This window comes from Zosterops lateralis, assembly GCF_965231275.1.
Source record: "Zosterops lateralis genome assembly, chromosome: 27".
NCBI classification, from domain to species: domain Eukaryota; kingdom Metazoa; phylum Chordata; class Aves; order Passeriformes; family Zosteropidae; genus Zosterops; species Zosterops lateralis.
In genome coordinates, this window is record NC_139787.1 from 1,562,641 (window position 1) to 1,580,987 (window position 18,347).

Consider the following 18,347-nt stretch of genomic DNA (forward strand, 5'->3'; position numbering starts at 1 on the left):
ATCCTTGCGATTTTTTGCCCTAAATCCCAGAAGTTTTTGCTGCAAATCTTGGGATTTTTTTCTGGCATTCCCTAATTTTTCCCTCAACTTCCCATTTTTCCCCCTGAATTTGGGGATTTCTCCCCTAAATCCTTGAGATTTTTTTTGCCATAATTCCTTTAATATTTTTGCCATAAATCTTGGGATTTTTCCCAGAATTCTGAAGTTTTCTCCCCTAAATCTCGAGATTTTTTTTTCCCTTAAATCTCAGAACTTGTTTCTCTTAATTCCATGATTTTTTACGGTAATTCCTGGGATTTGTGCCCTAAATCCCAAATCCCAACAGGGCTGATCTCAGTCCCAAATTTTTCTCCCCTAAATCCCAGGATTTTTGCCCTAAATCTCCCAATTTTTTACTCTAAATTCCACAATTTTTACTGTAATTCCTCTGATATTTGACCTCTCAAGTCTCGGGATTTTTTGCCCCAATTCCTGGAAATATTTTGCCGCAAGTCTCGGGATTTTTTTGCCAGAATTCCCATTTTCTCCCCTAAATTTCTCCCTCTAAATCCTGAGGTTTCTGCCCTAAATCCCTGGGATTTTTAACATAATTCCTTCAATTTTTTTTGCTGCGAATCTCGGGATTTTTTTACCATAATTTCTGAGATTTTTACTGTAATTCTTTCAATTTTTTTTGCTGAAATCTCGGGATTTTTGCCACAATTCCTAAGTTTTTCCCCTAAATCCTGGAGTTATTCTCCCCTAAATCCTTGAGATTTTTCCCCTAAATCCCAGAATTTTTTGCTGCAAATCTTGAATTTTTTTACCATAATCTACCTTAATTCTGGGGATTTTTTTGCCGCGAATCTCGGGATTTTTGACCGAAATTCTCGGGATTTTCTCCCCTAAATCCCATTTTGTGTCTCTAATTTTTACCATAAATCCTGGGATTTTTTTCTCCAAATTCCACGATTTTTTTACTGTAATTCCTGGAATTTCTACCCTAAATCCTCAGATTTTTACCAGAATTTCTGAGAATTTTTTTTGCCACAAATCTCGGGATTTTTGCCACAATTCCTAAGTTTTTCCCCTAAATCCTGAGGGTTTTTTTCCCTTAAATTCCTGGGATTTTTAACATAATTCTTTTGATTTTTTTTTTGCTGCGAATCTCGGAATTTTTTTACCATAATTCCTTCGATTTTTTGCCGCAAATCTCGGGATTTTTGCCACAATTTCTAAGTTTTTCCCCTAAATCCTGAGATTTTTTTCTCCCCTCTAAATCTTGAGATTTCTGTCTTAAATCCTTGGGATTTTTACCGTAATTCCTGGGACTTTTTTTGCCACAAATCTCTGGGACTTTTACCCTCATTCCTGGATGTTTTTGCCGCAAATCTCAGGAGTTTTTGCCCCAATTCCTGGAAATTTTTTGCCGCAAGTCTCAGGATTTTTGCCAGAATTCCCATTTTTCTCCCCTAAATTCCATTTTCTCCCTCTACCTCTTGGGGTTATTCTCCCTCTAAATCTTGGGATTTCTGCCCTAAATCCCTGGGATTTTTTACCATAATTACGTTGATGTTTTTGCCGCGAATCTCGGGATTTTTGGCCAAATTTCTCGGGATTTTTTTGCCATAAATCCCAGATTTTCCCCCCTAATTCTCAAATTTCCCATTTATTCCCCAGCTCGAGGTGCGAGGTTCACCTGGGGCGCTCGGAGAGGTTGAAGGGCCGGAGGAGCTGCAGCTCCTCCCAAAATCCCAAATCCCAAATCCCAGCGTGGCTTCTCTCCATCCTGGGATTTTCCCCACAATTTCCAGGATTGTTGCCATAATTTTGGAGCTTTTCCCCCTCAATCCCAGGATTTTTCTCCCTCTAAATCCTGAGATTTCTGCCCTAAATCCCTGGGATTTTTAACATAATTCCTTCAATTTTTTTGCAGTGCATCTTGGAATTTTTTTACCATAATTTCGGCGATTTTTACCATAAATCCTGGGATTTTTTGCCATGAATCTCGGGATTTTCTCCCCTAAATCCCATTTTTTTTCTCTCTAATTCCCATTTATTCCCCAGCTCTCGTAGCGAGGTTCACCCGGCGCTCCGAGCCACAATTCCTAAACTTTTCCCCTAAATCCTGGGGTTATTCTCCCCTAAATCCTGGAGTTATTCTCCCCTAAATCCCTGGGATTTTTAACATAGTTCCTTCAATTTTTTTGCAGTGCATCTCAGGATTTTTTTACCATAATTTCTGCGATTTTTACCGTAATTCCTGGGATTTTTTTGCCCCGAATCTCGGGATTTTTGGCCAAAATTCTCGGGATTTTCTCCCCTAAATCCCATTTTTTCTCTCTATTTCCCATTTATTCCCCAGCTCTCGTAGCGAGGTTGGCCTGGGGCGCTCGGAGAGCCTGAAGGGCCGGGAGGAGCTGCAGCATTCCTGGTGCTCCGAGCCCCAATTCCTAAATTTTTCCCGTAAATCCTGGAGTTATTCTTCCCTAAATCCTTGGGATTTTTGCCCCAAATCCCAGAATTTTTTGCTGCAAATCTCAGATTTTTTTTACCATAATTGCAGAGATTTTTACCGTAACTCCTGGGATTTTTACCTTAATTCTGGGGATTTTTTTGCCGCGAATCTCGGGATTTTTGGCCAAAATTCTCGGGATTTTCTCCCCTAAATCCCATTTTTTCTCTCTATTTCCCATTTATTCCCCAGCTCTCGTAGCGAGGTTCGCCTGGGGCGCTCGGAGAGCCTGAAGGGCCGGGAGGAGCTGCGGCGTTCCCGGCGCTCCGAGCCCGTCCCGCGCTCCCGCAGCGACGTGGACATGGACCCCGGGAACTCCGGGAATTCCGGGAATTCCAACAGCCCCAGCGACACCCCCCGGCTGCACTCGGCCTCCTCCTCGGCCTCCAGCCTCTCCAACAGGTGGGGAAGGGACAGAATTCCCAAAATTCCCCAAAATTCCCAAAGTTCTGGAGGTCTCAGACGGAGTTTTGGGCCCACAGGGGGGTGGATTTGGGATCAGGGTTGGGATTTGGGGGGATTTTTTGGGAATGGGGTTTGGGAGGAGCTGTGCTCGTGTGGATCCCAGATTTGTGCAGAATCCGTAAGAAAATCCATGGAAAATCCATGGAAAAATCCATGAGAAAATCCATGAAAAATCCATTGGAAAATCCATGAAAAATTCATGGAAAAATTAATGAAAAAATACATTTAAAGTCCATGGAAAAATCCATGGAAAAATCCATGGAAAAATCAAAAAAAATCCATGGAAAATCCATGAGAAAATCCATGGAAAATCCATGGAAAAATCCATGGAAAATCCATGAGAAAATCCATGGAAAAATCAAAAAAAAATCCATGAAAATTCCAAGAGAGAAATCCATGGGAAAATTCATAGAAAAAATCCATAGAAAAAATGGGATTTGGGGTTAAATCCCTGAATCTGGAAGCTGAAAATTTTGGGATCGGGGGAAAGTTTGGGATTTGAGATTTGGGAATTTTGGGCAGGGGCTCATCAGCCTCCAGCCTCTCCGACAGGTGGGGAAGGGACAGAATTCCCAAAATTCCTGAAATTCCCAAAGTTCTGGGGGTCTCAGACGGAGTTTTGGGTCCATGGGAGGGTTTGGGTTGGAAATCGGGAGGGATGGGATGGGCAAAATTTGGGATTTGGGGTTTTCAGGAGGGGTTTGGTGCCTCCAGCCTCTCCAGCAGGTGGGGAAGGGACAGAATTCCCAAAATTCCCCAAATTCCCAAAGTTCTGGAGGTCTCAGTCTGAGTTTTGGGTCCAAGGAGGGTTTGGGATGGAAATCGGGAGGGTTGGGATCAGGGGAATTTGGGATTTGGGGTGTTCAGGAGGGGTTTGGTGTCTCCAGATTCTCCAACAGGTGGGGAAAGCACAAAATTCCCAAATTTCAGGGATTCTGGAGGTCCCAGCTGGAATTTTGGGCCCAGGGGAGGGTTTGGGATCAGGGAATGGTTGGGATAGAGCCCAGATTTCTGCAGAATCCATGGGAAAATCCATTTAAAATTCATGAAAAATTCATGAAAAATCTATGGAAAATCCATGAAAAATCCATGGAAAAATCCATGAGAAAATCCATGAAAAATCAATCGGAAAATTCATGAAAAATCCATGGAAAATCCATGAGAAATCCATGAAAAATTAATAATAAAATCCATGAAAAAATCCATGAAAAAATCCATGAAAAACATCCATGAAAAAATCCATGAAAAACATCCATGGAAAATCCATGAGAAAATCCATTAAAAATCCATGGAAAAATCCATTGAAAAATCCATGGAAAATCCATGGAAAAAAAAAATTTAAAATCCATTAAAAAATCCATGGCAAAATCCATGGAAAAATCCATGGAAAATCCATGGAAAAATCCATGAAAAATCCATTTAAAATCTACGAAAAAAAATCCATGAAAAATCAATGGGAAAATCCATGAAAAAAAATCCATGAAAAATCCATATAAAAATCCATGAAAGATCCATGAAAAATCCATGAAAAAAATACATTAAAAAATCCACGGAAAATCCAGGAAAATTCAATGGGAAAATCCATGGAAAATCCATGGAAAAATCAATTTAAAATCCATGGAAAATCTATGAAAAATCCCCGAAAAATCCATGGAAAAAAAATAGAATTTGGTGTTAAATCCCTGAATTAAACTGAAATCCATCCAGAAAAGGGAAAATTTGGAATTTGGGCTTTTTTTAGGATTTAAGAAAAAATCCCAAATTCCTCCAGAATCCACCAAAAAAATCAGAAAAATCCCCAGAAAAATCACCAAGATTCAGGTCTGGAATTCCCAAATTCCTTTAAAATTTTTAGGGAAACTCAGGAAGGGAAAATTTGGGAATTTTGAGGGATTTTGGGATGATTTTTTTCCCTCTTTTTCTCAGATCCCTGGAAAATCCCACCCCCCCCTACACGCCAAAGATGGGCCGCAGGTCAGTCCCCCCTGGAATTCCAAATTTTTCCTATTTTTTCCCCATTTTTCCCCTTTTTCCCAATTTTCCCCATTTTTTTCCTCATTTTTCCCAATTGTTTTCCCATTTTCCCCCCATTTCCCCTGTTTTTCCCCAAATTTTTTCTCCCATTTTTTCCCAATTTTCCCCATTTTTCCCCAGTTTTTTCCCATTTTCCCTCTTTTTTCCCTTTTCCCCCATTTTTTCTCCTTTTCCCCCATTTTCCCTCCTTTTTTCTCATTTTTCCCAATTTTTTCCCATTTTTCCCTCTTTTTTTTTCCATTTTCCCCCTCAATTTCCCCCTTTTTTATTTCCCCATTTTCCTCCCTTTTTCCTCCTTTTTCCTTCTTTTTCCCATTTTTCCACTTATTTCCCTTTTTTTTTCCAATTTTCTCCCCCATTTTTCCTACTATTTTCTCATTTTCCCGTTTTTTTTTCATTTCCTCCTTTTTCCTTTTTTCCACATTTTCCCCCTTTTCCCATTTTTCCCATTTTTCCCCCAATTTTTCCCCTTTCCCCCATTTTTTCCCACATTCCCCCCAATCTCCCCCACAATTTTTCCCCCAATTTTTCCCTCTTTTTTCCCCTTTTCCCCCACAATTTTCCCCAATTTTTTCTGCTTTTTCCTTCAATTTTTCTCTCTAATTTTGCCCCAAATTTCCCATTTTATTCCCATTTTCCCCATTCCAGGAGCGTGGACTCCCCCAGCCTGGGTTTGGGGGTTTATTCTCCATTTTTCCTTTTTTTTTTTCCCAATTTTCCCTCCCCCAGTTTCCCCAATTTTTTCCCCCAAATTTCCCCCAATTTACCCCAAAGGTTTCTTCTTTTTTTGCCAATTTTTGCCCAATTTTTTTCCTCTTTATGCCCTAATTTTCTCCCAACTTTTAACCTTTTCCGCCCCTTTTTTTCCTTCATTTGCCCCCAACTTTTCCCTTTAATTTTCCCCAAATTTCCCCTTTGTTTTCTTTTCTTTCCCCAATTTTTTCCCCAATTTTTTCCCGTTCTTCCCTTTTTTCTCCCCCATTTTCCACCAATTTTCCCCCAATTTTTTTCCCTTTCTCCCCCGAAATTTCCCCAATTTCCCCCAAATTTTCCCCAATTTTTCCCTCTAATTTCCCCATTTTATTCCCATTTTTTTCCCCCCATTTTCCAGGAGCGTGGACTCCCCCAGCCTGGCTTTTGGGGCTTATTGTCTCTTTTTCCCTTTTTCTTCCCCCCCGCAATTTCCCCCCAATTTTTCTCCAAATTTCCCCAATTTCCCCCCAATTTTTTTCTCTTTTCTTCCCCAATTTTCGCCCAATTTTTCCCCCTTTTTACCCCAAATTTCCCCCAATTTTTCCCCATTTTTTTTCCAATTTTCCCCCAAATTTTTCCCAATTTTTCCCTCTAATTTCCCCTTTTTTTTCCCCATTTTTCCCCGTTTCCAGGAGCGTGGAGTTGCCCAGCCTGGGCTTTGGGCCCGACCCTTTCCTCCCGCACCTCCTGGAGGACGAGCAAAGCTCCGGCCTCGACCTGGACCTGGATCCTGAATCCCAAAATTCCCAAAATTCCCAAAATTCCCAAAGCAGGAACTGCCAGAGCCAGAGCTGGCAGCACTCGGTGAGCCGCGAGCTCCTGGCCAACCTCAGCCCCAGGGAGGTGGATCGACAGGAGGTCATCAATGGTGAGAGGAATTCCCAAAAAAATCCGGGAATTTTGGGAGAATTCCGGGAATTTTGGGGATTTTGGAGGGTTTGGGGGAGAGAAATTTGGGAGTTTTGGGGGGTTTGGGGGAGAGAAATTTGGGAGTTTTGGGGGTTTGGGGGAGGGAAATTCCAGGAGTTTCAGGGATTCTGGGGTTTTGGGAGAGGAAAATCTGGGAATTTTGGGAATTATGGGAATTTTTGAGGTTTGGGGAGAGGAAAATCTGGAAATTCTGGGGATTTTGGGGCTTTGGCAGGGGAAATCCAGGAATTTCAAGGGTTTGGGGGAGGAAAATCTGAGAATTTTGAGGGTTTGGGGAAGGAAAATTTGGAAATTCTGGGAATTTTGGGGGGTTGGGGAAGGGAAATCTGGGATTTTGGGGGGATTTGGGGGCTTGGGGGAGGAAAATTCTGGAATTTTGGAGATTTGGGGGGTTTGGGGAAAGCAAATTCTGGAATTTTGGGTTTTTGAGGCTCTAGGGGAGGGAAATTTGGGGAATTCTGGGGGTTTGGGGAGGAAAATCTGGGAATTTCAGGGGGTTGGGGGAGGAAATTTTGGGAATTTTGGGGGTTGGGGGAAGGGAAATCTGGGAAATCTGGGAATTTTGGGGGTTTGGGGGGGGAAATTCCAGGAATTTCAGGGATTCTGGGGTTTGGGAGAGGAAAATCTGGGAATTTTGGGAATTATGGGAATTTTTGAGGTTTGGGGAGAGGAAAATCTGGGAATTTCGGGACATTTTGGAGGTTTGGGGAAGGAAAATTTGGGAATTTTGGGGGTTTGGGGAAGGAAAATTTGGGGATTTGGGGGGTTTGGGGGAGAGAAATCTGGGAATTCTGGGGATTTTGGGGTTTGGGGCAGAGAAATTTGGGGAATTTTGGGGGGTTTTTGGGGAGGGAAATTTGGGAATGCTGGGGGATTTAGGGGAGGAGAATTTGGAAATTCTGGGAAGTTTGTGGGTTTGAGGGCTTTGGGGGAGGGAAATTCTGGAATTTTGGGGATTTTTGGGGTTTGGAGGAGGAAATTCTGGTAATTTCGGGTATTTGGGGAATTTTGGGGATTCTGGGGGTTTGAGGGAGAGAAATTTGGGGGTTTGGGGGGAGGGAAATTCTGGAATTTTGGGGATTTGGGGAGTTTTGGAGAGGAAAATCCAGAAATTCTGGGAATTTTGGGAATTTCGGGGGTTTGGAGGAGGAAATTCTGAGAATTTCAGGGGGTTGGGGGTTTAGAGGAGGAAAATCCAGAAATTCCAGGAATTTCGGGATGTTCTGGGGGTTTGGGGGAGGAAAGTCTGGGAATTTTGGGAATATGGGAATTTGGAGGAGGAAAATCTGGGAATTAATGTCCCCAATGTCCCCAAACCCCAACGGTGTCCCCAGTGTCCCATTAATGTCCCCAATGTCCCCAAACCCCAATGACATCCCCAGTGTCCCCAGTATCCCCAATGTCACATTAATGTTCCCAATGTCTCCAATGTCCTCAATGTCCCCAATCCCCAGTGATGTCCCCTATGTCCCAAATGTCCCATTAATGTCCCCACTGTCCCCTCTGGTGTCCCCAGAGCTGTTCAGCACCGAGTTCTGCCACCTGCGGATCCTGTCCCTGTGACCCCAATGTCCCCAGTGTCCCCAGTGACATCCCCAATGTCCCCAATACGCCCAAACCCCAATGATGTCCCCAGTGATGTCCCTGATGTGTCCCTGATGTCCCCATTAGTGAATTGCTGTCCCCAGAGCTCTTCAGCACCGAGTTCTCCCACCTGTGGATCCTGCGGGTTCTGGACCTGTGTCCCCAAATCCCCCAGTGTCCCCAATCCCCAGTGATGTCCCCAGTGTCCCCAATGTCCCCAAGGCCCCATTAACGTCCCCATTAATGAATTAACACCCCCAGAGCTGTTCAGCACCGAGTTCTCCCACCTGCGGATCCTGTGGGTTCTGTCCCTGTGACCCCAAACCCCAATGATGTCCCTGATGTCCCCAATCCCCAGTGATGTCCCCAATGTCCCCAATGTCCCCAAACCCCAGTGGCATCCCCAGGGCCCCATTAACGTCCCCATTAATGAATTACCATCCCCAGAGCTGTTCAGCACCGAGTTCTCCCACCTGCGGATCCTGCGTGTTCTGGACCTGCTCTTCTACCAGGGCCTGCGGCGGGAGCAGCTGCTGAGCCGGGAGGAGCTGGGGCTGCTCTTCCCCAACCTGCCCGACCTCATCGGGGTCCACAGTGAGACAAAATCCCAAATCCCTGAATCCCTGAAATCCCAAAATCCCTGAAATCCCAAAATCCCCAAATCCCAATGGAATCCTGAAATCCCAATGGGATCCTGCTCCTCCCCAACCTGCCCGACCTCATCGGGGTCCACAGTGAGACAAAATCCTGAATCTCTGAAATCCCAAAATCCCAAATCCCTGAAATCCCAAAATCCCCAAATCCCACTGGGATCCTGCTCTTCTCCAACCTGCCCGACCTCATCGGGGTCCACAGTGAGACAAAACCCCAAATCCCTGAAATCCCAAAATCCCCAAATCCCACTGGGATCCTGCTCCCCCCCACCCTGCCCGACCTCATCGGGGTCCACAGTGAGACAAGAGCCCTAAATTCCCAAATCCCTGAATCCCTGAAATCCCAAAATCCTGAAATCCCAATGGGATCCTGCTCTTCCCCAACCTGCCCGACCTCATCGGGGCCCACAGTGAAACAAAAGCCCTAAATTCCCAAATTCCCAAATCCCTGAAATTTCAGAACTCCAAAATCCCCAAATCCCCAAATTCCTGAAATCCCAAAATCCCCAAATCCCAAAGTTCCTGATCCCACTGGTTCCTGAATTCCCACTGGGATCCTGAATTCCCACTGGGATCCTGCTCTTCCCCAACCTGCCTGACCTCATTGGGGCCCACAGTGAGACAAAAATCCCCAAATCCCTGAATCCCTGAAATCCCAAATTTCCCGAATCCTCAATCCCCAGTTTCCCCTTTTCCCCTCTCCCCATCCCGATGTTTTCCTTGCAGGTTCCCTGTGGGAATCCATGAAGAAGCTGCGGGAGGAGGGGCCCATCATCCGCCACATCGGGGACCTGCTGCTGGCCCGGGTGAGTCCCCGAAATCACCCCAAAAATCACCCCAAATCAGCCCAAATCTGCCCCAAAAATCAGCCCAAATCTGCCCAAAAATCTCTCAAAATCGCATAAAAAAGTGCCCCAAAATCGCCCCAAAATCGGCCCAAATCTGCCCCAAAATCGCTCCGAATCTGCCCTAAAATCAGCCCAAATCTACCAAGAAAACACAGCAAAATCACCCAAAAATCGCCCCAAATCTGCCCCAAAATCAGCCCAAATCTGTCCCAAAAATCAGCCCAAATCAGCCCCAAAATCGCCCCAAATCTGCCCAAATCTGCCCCAAAATCAGCCCAAATCTGCCCCAAAATCAGCCCAAATCGGCCCAAAAATCACGTTGAATCTGCCCCCAAAATCACTGAAAATCACCTCAAAAATCACCCCAAATCTGCCCAAAATTCTCTTAAAATTCTCTTAAAATTGCGTCAAAACTCACCCCAAATCTGCCCCAAAAATCAGCCCAAATCTGCCCCAAAATCGCCCCAAATCTGCCCAAAAATAATCCCAAATCTGCCCAAAATCTACAAAAAAATCACAGCAAAGTCACCCAAAAATCACCCCAAATCAGCCCAAATCTGCCCAAAAAATCACCCAAAATCGCCCCTCACCTGCTCCAAAATCAGCCTCAAAAATCGTCCCAAATCTGCCCCAAAATCGCCCCAAATCTGCCCAAAAATCACCCCAAATCTGCCCAAATCTGCCCAAAAAATCACCCAAAATCACCCCTCACCTGCTCCAAAATCAGCCTCAAAAATCGTCCCAAATCTGCCCCAAAATCGCCCCAAATCTGCCCAAAAATCACCCCAAATCTGCCCCAAATCTACAAAAAAAATCACAGCAAAGTCACCCAAAAGTCATCCCGAATCTGCCCCAAAATCAGCCCAAATCTGCTCAAAAATCACATAAAATTGCCTCCAAAATCGCCTCAAAACCATCTCCAAAATCATCTCAAAATCATCCCAAAATCACCTCAAACTGCCCTGAAAATCCCTCAAAATAGCCTCAAAAATAGCCTCAAAAATCACCCCAAATCTGCCCCAAAATTGTCTCAAAAATCATCCCAAATCTGCCAAAAAATCACCCCAAATTTGCCAAAAAATCACAGTAAAATCGCTGCAAATCTGCAAAAAAAAACCTCTCAAAATCACCTGAAAATCACCCCAAATCTGCCAAAAAATCCCTCAAAATCACCTTCAAAATCCACTCAAAAAAGACCTAAAAATCACCCCAAAACTGGATTCGAAACCCCAAAATCAAAACCTCAAAATCCCCCAAAAATCACCTAAAAATCCCCCAAAATCAGCTCAAAATCCCCCCAAAATCACCTCAAAATCATCCCAAAACCTCTTTAAAAAAACCCCAGACCCCCTCCTGGCTTTATTAACCCCTGAATTTTGGGAATTTTGGGAATTTTCGATACTTTTTCGGAGTTCCCAGTTTGAGGGCCCAGCCAAGGAGCAGTTCCAGGGTGGGGCCACCACGTTCTGCTCGTGCCCATCTAAAAATTCCCCCAAAACCCCAAAAAACCCTCCAAAAAAACCCCAAAAAACCCCAAAATTCACCTCAAATCTGCCAAAAAAAATCACTCCAAAATCACCTTAAAAATCACCCAAAATCACCCAAAAACCATCTCAAAATAACCCCAAAATCACCTCAAAATGGTCTCTAAAATCACCACAAAACTCCCAAAATCCCCTTGAAAATCCCCCCAAAACCCCTCAAAACTTCCCCCAAAAAAACCCCAAACTCCCTCCTGGCTTTATAAACCCCTGGAATTTTGGGAATTCCTGAAATTCCCGATATTTCTTTGGGAATTCCCAGTTTGAGGGCCCAGCCAAGGAGCAGTTCCAGCGTTTGGCTGCCACGTTCTGCTCGTGCCCATCCAAAAATTCCCCAAAAATCCCCCAAAAAACCCTCCAAAAAAACTCCCCAAAAAAACCCAAAATTCACCCCAAATCTGCCAAAAAAATCACTCCAAAATCACCTTAAAAATCACCCAAAATCACCCAAAAACCATCTCAAAATGACCCCAAAACCATCTCAAAATGGTCTCTAAAATCACCGCAAAACTCCCAAAATCCCCTTAAAAATCCCCCCAAAACCCCTCGAAACTTCCCCCAAAAAACCCCAAACTCCCTCCTGGCTTTATAAACCTCTGGAATTTCAGGAATTCCTGAAATTCCCGATATTTCTTTGGGAATTCCCAGTTTGAGGGCCCAGCCAAGGAGCAGTTCCAGGGTGTGGTTACCACGTTCTGCTTGTGCCCATCCAAAAATCCCCTAAAACCCCCCGAAAAACCCTCCAAAAAACTCCCCAAAAAACCCAAACTTCCTCTCAGCTTTATGAATTCATGGAACTTTGGGAATTCTTAGAATTTTGGGAATTTTTCCTTGGGAATTCCCAGTTTGAGGGCCCAGCCAAGGAGCAGTTCCAGCGTTTGGCCGCCACGTTCTGCTCGTGCCCATCCAAAAAATCCCCCAAACCCCTCAAAAAATCCCCAAAAAAACCCTCCAAAAAAACCCCCAAAAAACCCCAAACTCCCCCCCAAAAAAACCCCAAAATCCCCCAAATTCACCCCAAATCTGCCAAAAAAATCCCCCCAAATCACCCAAAGATCACCTCAAAATCACCCAAAAATCACCTTAAAATTCCCCAAAAAAAGCCTCAAACCCCCTCCTGGGTTTATAAACCTCTGGAATTCTGGGAATTCCTGAAATTCCCAATATTTTTCTGGGAATTCCCAGTTTGAGGGCCCAGCCAAGGAGGAGTTCCAGGGTGTGTTTACCACGTTCTGTTCGCGCCGATCGCAAAATCCCCCCAAAATCACCCCCAAACCCCCTCCTGAGCCATGAAAACCCCGGGAATTTTGGGAATATTTGGAATTCCCGATATTTTTTTGTGAATTGCCAGTTTGAGGGCCCAGCCAAGGAGGAGTTCCAGCGCGTGGCCGCCACGTTCTGCTCGTGCCAGTCCATTGCCCTGGAGCTGATCCGCACCAAGCAGCGCAAGGAGAGCCGCTTCCAGCTCTTCATGCAGGTCTGACCCTTTTTCTGCCTTTTTACCCCAAATTTATCACCTGTACTTCTGCCTTTTAGTCCATTTTTTTTCATGTTTTTCCCCTCTTTCCCCCCCCCCGCTTTTTTTTCCCTTTTTTTCCCCCATTTTTGGCCATTTTTCCTTTTTTTTTTTTCCTCTTTTTTTCCCCTGATTTTTTTCCCCCTTCTATTCTTCTTTTTTTCCCCGTTTTATTTCCCCCATCTTGTCCCTTCCTCCCCCTTTTTCCCTTCCTTTTTCCTCCAATTTTCACCCTTTTTTCCTCTTTTTTCCACTTTTTCCCATTTTTTCCCCTTTTTCCCCTTTTTTCCCTTTTTCTCCGTTTTCCCCCCTTTTTCCCCCCTTTTTTCCTCTTTTTCCCTTTTCTTTCCCTTTTTTCTGCTTTTTTCAATTTATATCCCCCTTTTTCTTCCTTTTCCCCCTCCATTTTTTCTTTTCTTTTCCTATTTTTTTCCATTTTTCCCTGATTTTTCCCCTTCTCTTCCCTCTTTTTTCCCTCTTGTCCCTTTTCCCGCTTTTTTCCTCTTATTTTCCTCATTTTTCCCCATTTTTCCCCATTTTTTTCCTTCTTTCCCCCTTTTTTCTCTCCCTTTCCCCCAAATTTTCCTCTTTTTTTCCCTCCCTTTTCCTTCTCTTTTCCTTCCCTTTCCTCCCTTTTCACCCCATTTTTTTCCCCCAATTTTCCCCCCAGTGGGGTCAGGAATTTCCAGAATTTTGGGATTTGGGGATTCAGGAATTTCAGGATTTGTGGAACCAGCAGGGTCAGGAATTTGGGAGTTTGGGAATTTCTGGAACTAATGGGGTCAGGGATTTGGGGATTTGGGGATTTCAGGAGTTTTGGGGTTTGGGGAATTCAGGATTTGGGGATTTTAGGAATTTGGAGTTTTCAGGAATTTGGGGGTTGTGATTTCAGGAATTTCAGGATTTGGAGATTTCAGGAATTTGGGGATTTTGAGAATTTGGAGATTCGGGGATTTTGGGATTTCTGGAACCAACGGGGTCAGGAATTTGGGGATTTGAGGATTCTGGGATTTCAGGAATTGAGGAATTTGGGGGTTTTATCCCTTGGCAGGAGGCGGAGAGCAACCCGCAGTGCCGGCGGCTGCAGCTGAAGGGTTTGGGGATTTCGGGAATTTGGGATTTCTGGAATTTGGGGATTTCAGGAATTGAGGAATTTGGGAATTCTCCCTTGGCAGGAGGCGGAGAGCAACCCCCAGTGCCGGCGGCTGCAGCTGAAGGGTTTGGGGATTTCAGGGATTTTGGGATTTCTGGAATTTGGGGATTTCAGGATTTGGGATTTCAGGAATTGAGGAATTTGGGATTTTATCCCTTGGCAGGAGGCGGAGAGCAACCCCCAGTCCCGGCGGCTGCAGCTGAAGGGTTTGGGGGTTTCGGGATTTTGGGATTTCTGGATTTCAGGGAATTCAGGAATTGAGGAATTTGGGATTCTATCCCTTCCCAGGAGGCCGAGAGCAACCCGCAGTGCCGGCGGCTGCAGCTGAAGGGTTTGGGGATTTGGGGATTTCAGGATTTGGGAATTTCAGGATTTCAGGGAATTCAGGAATTGAGGAATTTGGGATTCTATCCCTTCCCAGGAGGCGGAGAGCAACCCGCAGTGCCGGCGGCTGCAGCTGAAGGACCTGATCGTGTCGGAGATGCAGCGACTGACCAAGTACCCCCTGCTGCTGGAGAGCATCAGCAAGTGCACCCCGGGTACGGGCAATTCCAGGGGTTTGGAATGGGAAAAATCACACAGAATTCCAGGAAAATCACAGGGAAAAATCCCAGGGAATTCCAGGAAAATCACAGGGAAAAATCCCAGGGAATTCCGGGATAATCACAGGGAAAAATCCCAGGGAATTCTGGGGAAATCTCAGCAAATTGCAGGAAAATCACAGGAAGAAATCCCAGGGAATTCCGGGGGTTTGGAATGGGAAAAATACCAGGGAATTCCAGGAAAATCCCAGAGAATTCCAGGAAAATCCCAGGGAAAAATCCCAGGGAATTCCAGGAAAATCACAGGGAGAAATACCAGGGAATTCTGGGGAAATCACAGGGAAAAATCCCAGGGAAAAATCCCAGAGAATTCCGGGAAAATCACAGGAAAAAACCCCAGGGAATTCCAGGAAAATCCCAGAGAAAAATCCCACAGAATTCCAGGAAAATCACAGGGAATTCCAAGAAAATCCCAGGGAAAAATCCCAGGGAATTCCAGGAAAATACCAGGGAAAAATCCCAGGGAATTCCGGGGAAATCTCAGCAAATTGCAGGAAAATCACAGGGAGAAATCCCAGGGAATTCTGGGGGTTTGGACCAGGAAAAATCCCAGGGAATTCCAGGAAAATCCCAGAGAAAAATCCCAGAGAATTCCAGGAAAATCCCAGGGAAAAATCCCAAGGAATTCCAGGAAAATCACAGGGAAAAATCCCAGGGAATTCCAGGAAAATCCCAGGGAAGAATCCCAGGGAATTCCAGGGAAATAACAAGGAAAAATCCCAGGGAATTCCAGGAAAATCACAGGGAAAAATCCCAGGGAATTCCAGGGAAATCACAGGGCAAAATCCCAGGGAATTCTGGGGGTTTGGAATGGGAAGAATCCCAGGGAATTCTGGGGAAATCAGAGGGAAAAATCCCGGGGAATTCCAGGAAAATCCCAGGGAAATCCGGGGGTTTGGAATGGGAAAAATCCCAGGGAATTCCAGGAAAATCCCAGGGAATAATGGGGAAATCCCAGGGAAAAATCTCAGGGAATTCCAGGTATATCCCAGGGAAAAATCCCAGGGAAAAAATCCCAGGGAATTCCGGGAAAATCACAGGGAAAAACCCCAGGGAATTCCAGGAAAATCCCAGGGAAAAATCCCACAGAATTCCAGGAAAATCACAGGGAATTCCAGGGGTTTGGACCAGGAAAAATCAGTGAACCCTGTCCTTTTTCCCTCTGAAATTTTCCCTGGGTTTTCCCCATTATCCCTTGGATTCTCGTCTGGGTTTTTCCTGTTACCCCCTGGGTTTTTCCCTGGCTATTCCCCATTTCCCCCTGGGTTTTCCCCTGGCTATTCCCCATTATCCCATCGATTTTCCCCCAGATTTTTTTCCCGTTATCCCCTGGATTTTCCCGTGGATTTTCCCCTGGCTATTCCCCATTATCCCCTGGATTTTTCCCCGGATTTTTTTCCTGTTATCCCATGGATTTTCCCTTGATTTTTCCCTCTCTATTCCCTTTCCCAGCGGGATCCCTGGAGCAGGAGAAGCTGCTCCGAGCCCGTGACCAGTGAACTCCAGCCCATTTCCCCCTGGATTTTCCCCATTATCCCATCGATTTTCCCCTGGATTTTCCCCTGGATTTTCCCCATTATCCCATGGATTTTCTCCTGGATTTTTTCCCTTTATCCCATGGATTTTCCCCTCTCTATTCCCATTCCCAGCGGGATCCCTGGAGCAGGAGAAGCTGCTCCGGGCCCGTGACCACTGAACTCCAGCCCATTTCCCCTGGATTTTCCCCTGGATTTTCCCCATTATCCCCTCAATTTTCCCCTGGATTTTCCATGGATTTCCCCCATTATCCCACGGATTTTCCCCCAGATTTTTTCCCTTTATCCCATGGATTTTCCCCTCTCTATTCCCATCCCCAGCGGGATCCCTGGAGCAGGAGAAGCTGCTCCGGGCCCGTGACCAGTGAACTCCAGCCCATTTCCCCCTGGATTTTCCCCTGGATTTTCCCCATTATCCCATCAATTTTCCCCCGGATTTTTTTCCCGTTATCCCCTGGATTTTCCCTTGGATTTTCCCCATTTCTTCCGGGAATTTTCCCGTGGATTTTCCCCTGGCTATTCCCCATTATCCCGTGGATTTTTCCTCAATTTTTTTTCCAGTTATCCCTTGGATTTTCCTCTGGATTTTCTTCTGGATTTTCCCCATTTCTCTCTGAAATTCCCGCTGGATATTTCCCATTTTTCTCTGGATTTTCCCCATTATCCCATTGATTTTCCTCTGGATTTTCCCCTGGATTTTCCCCATTATCCCATCAATTTTCCCCTGGATTTTCCCCATTATTCCATTGACTTTCCCCTGGATTTTTCCATAGTTTTCCCCCATTTTTCTATGGATTTTCCCCTGGATTTTTTTCCTGTTTTCCCGTGGATTTTCGCCTGGATTTCTCCCATGATCCCCTTGATTTCCCCTGGATTTTCCCCATTATCCCACGGATTTTCTGCATTATCCCATCGATTTTCCCCTGGATTTTCCCTGGATTTTCCCTGGATTTTCCCCATTATTCCATTGACTTTCCCCCAGATTTTTCCATGGTTTTCCCCCATTTTTCTATGGATTTTCCCCTGGATTTTTTTCCTATTTTCCCATGGATTTTCCCCTGGATTTCCCCCAGTATTTCTTCTCATTATCCCATCGATTTTCCCCTGGATTTTCCCCATTATCCCATGGATTTTCATCTGGATTTTTCCTGTTACTCCCTGGATTTTCCCCATTATTCCATCAATTTTCCTCTGGATTTTCCCCTGGATTTTTTTTCCTGTTTTCCCATGGATTTTCCCCTGGATTTCCCCCAGTATTTCTTCTCATTATCCCATCGATTTTCCCCTGGATTTTTCCATGGATTTCCCCCATTTCTCCCTGGATTTTCCCCATTGTCCCATTGATTTTCCCCCGGATTTTTCCCTGGATTTCCTCCATTATCCCACGGATTTTCCCCCGGATTTTTTCCCTTTATCCCATGGATTTTCCCCTCTCTATTCCCATTCCCAGCGGGATCCCTGGAGCAGGAGAAGCTGCTCCGGGCCCGTGACCAGTGAACTCCAGCCCATTTCCCCTGGATTTTCCCCTGGATTTTCCCCATTATCCCATGGATTTTCCCCCGGATTTTTCCATGAATTTTCTCCTGACTTCCCCCTGTATTTCTGCTGTTCTCAGCGGGTTCCGTGGAGCAGGAGAAGCTGCTCCGTGCCCGTGACCAGTGAACTCCAGCCCATTTCCCCCTGGATTTTCCCTGGATTTTCCCCATTATCCCCTCGATTTCCCCCTGGATTTTCCCTGGATTTTCCCCATTTTTCCATGGATTTTCCCCTGGATTTTTTCCCTTTATCCCATGGATTTTCCCCTCTCTATTCCCATTCCCAGCGGGATCCCTGGAGCAGGAGAAGCTGCTCCAGGCCCGTGACCAGTGAACTCCAGCCCTTTCCCCCTGGATTTTCCCTGGATTTTCCCCATTATCCCATGGATTTTCCCCTGGATTTTTCCATGAATTTTCTCCTGACTTCCCCCTGTATTTCTGCTGTTCCCAGCGGGTTCCCTGGAGCAGGAGAAGCTGCTCCGGGCCCGTGACCAGTGCCGGGACATCGTTCGCTTTGTCAACGACGCCGTGCGGGGGGCGGAGAACCGGCAGCGCCTGCAGGAGCACCAGAGACGGCTGGACAGCAGCGCCCTGGAGAGGAGCAGCCACCCCCTGGCAGCTCAGTTCAGGGTATTGCTGATTATTCCTGAGAATTCCTGATTTTTCCTGATTTTTCCTGATTTTTTCCCTGATTTTTCCAGGAA

The 18,347-nt window shown here is 45.4% G+C and overlaps 1 protein-coding gene across 1 annotated transcript in view; it reads left to right on the forward strand.

Annotated features, from left to right (window-relative positions):
* The window catches only part of ARHGEF11 (Rho guanine nucleotide exchange factor 11), a gene marked incomplete at its 3' end in the record, with an annotated part of 80,039 nt that overhangs the window by 41,459 nt on the left and 20,233 nt on the right, over positions 1-18,347 (forward strand). Inside the window, exons 22-29 of the mRNA XM_083878843.1 lie at positions 2,687-2,896; positions 4,886-4,933; positions 6,379-6,614; positions 8,708-8,854; positions 9,640-9,719; positions 12,654-12,779; positions 14,393-14,510; positions 18,095-18,273. Of these exons, the coding sequence (XP_083734969.1) occupies positions 2,687-2,896; positions 4,886-4,933; positions 6,379-6,614; positions 8,708-8,854; positions 9,640-9,719; positions 12,654-12,779; positions 14,393-14,510; positions 18,095-18,273 (1,144 nt within the window). The remainder of the gene's footprint in view (positions 1-2,686; positions 2,897-4,885; positions 4,934-6,378; positions 6,615-8,707; positions 8,855-9,639; positions 9,720-12,653; positions 12,780-14,392; positions 14,511-18,094; positions 18,274-18,347) is intronic.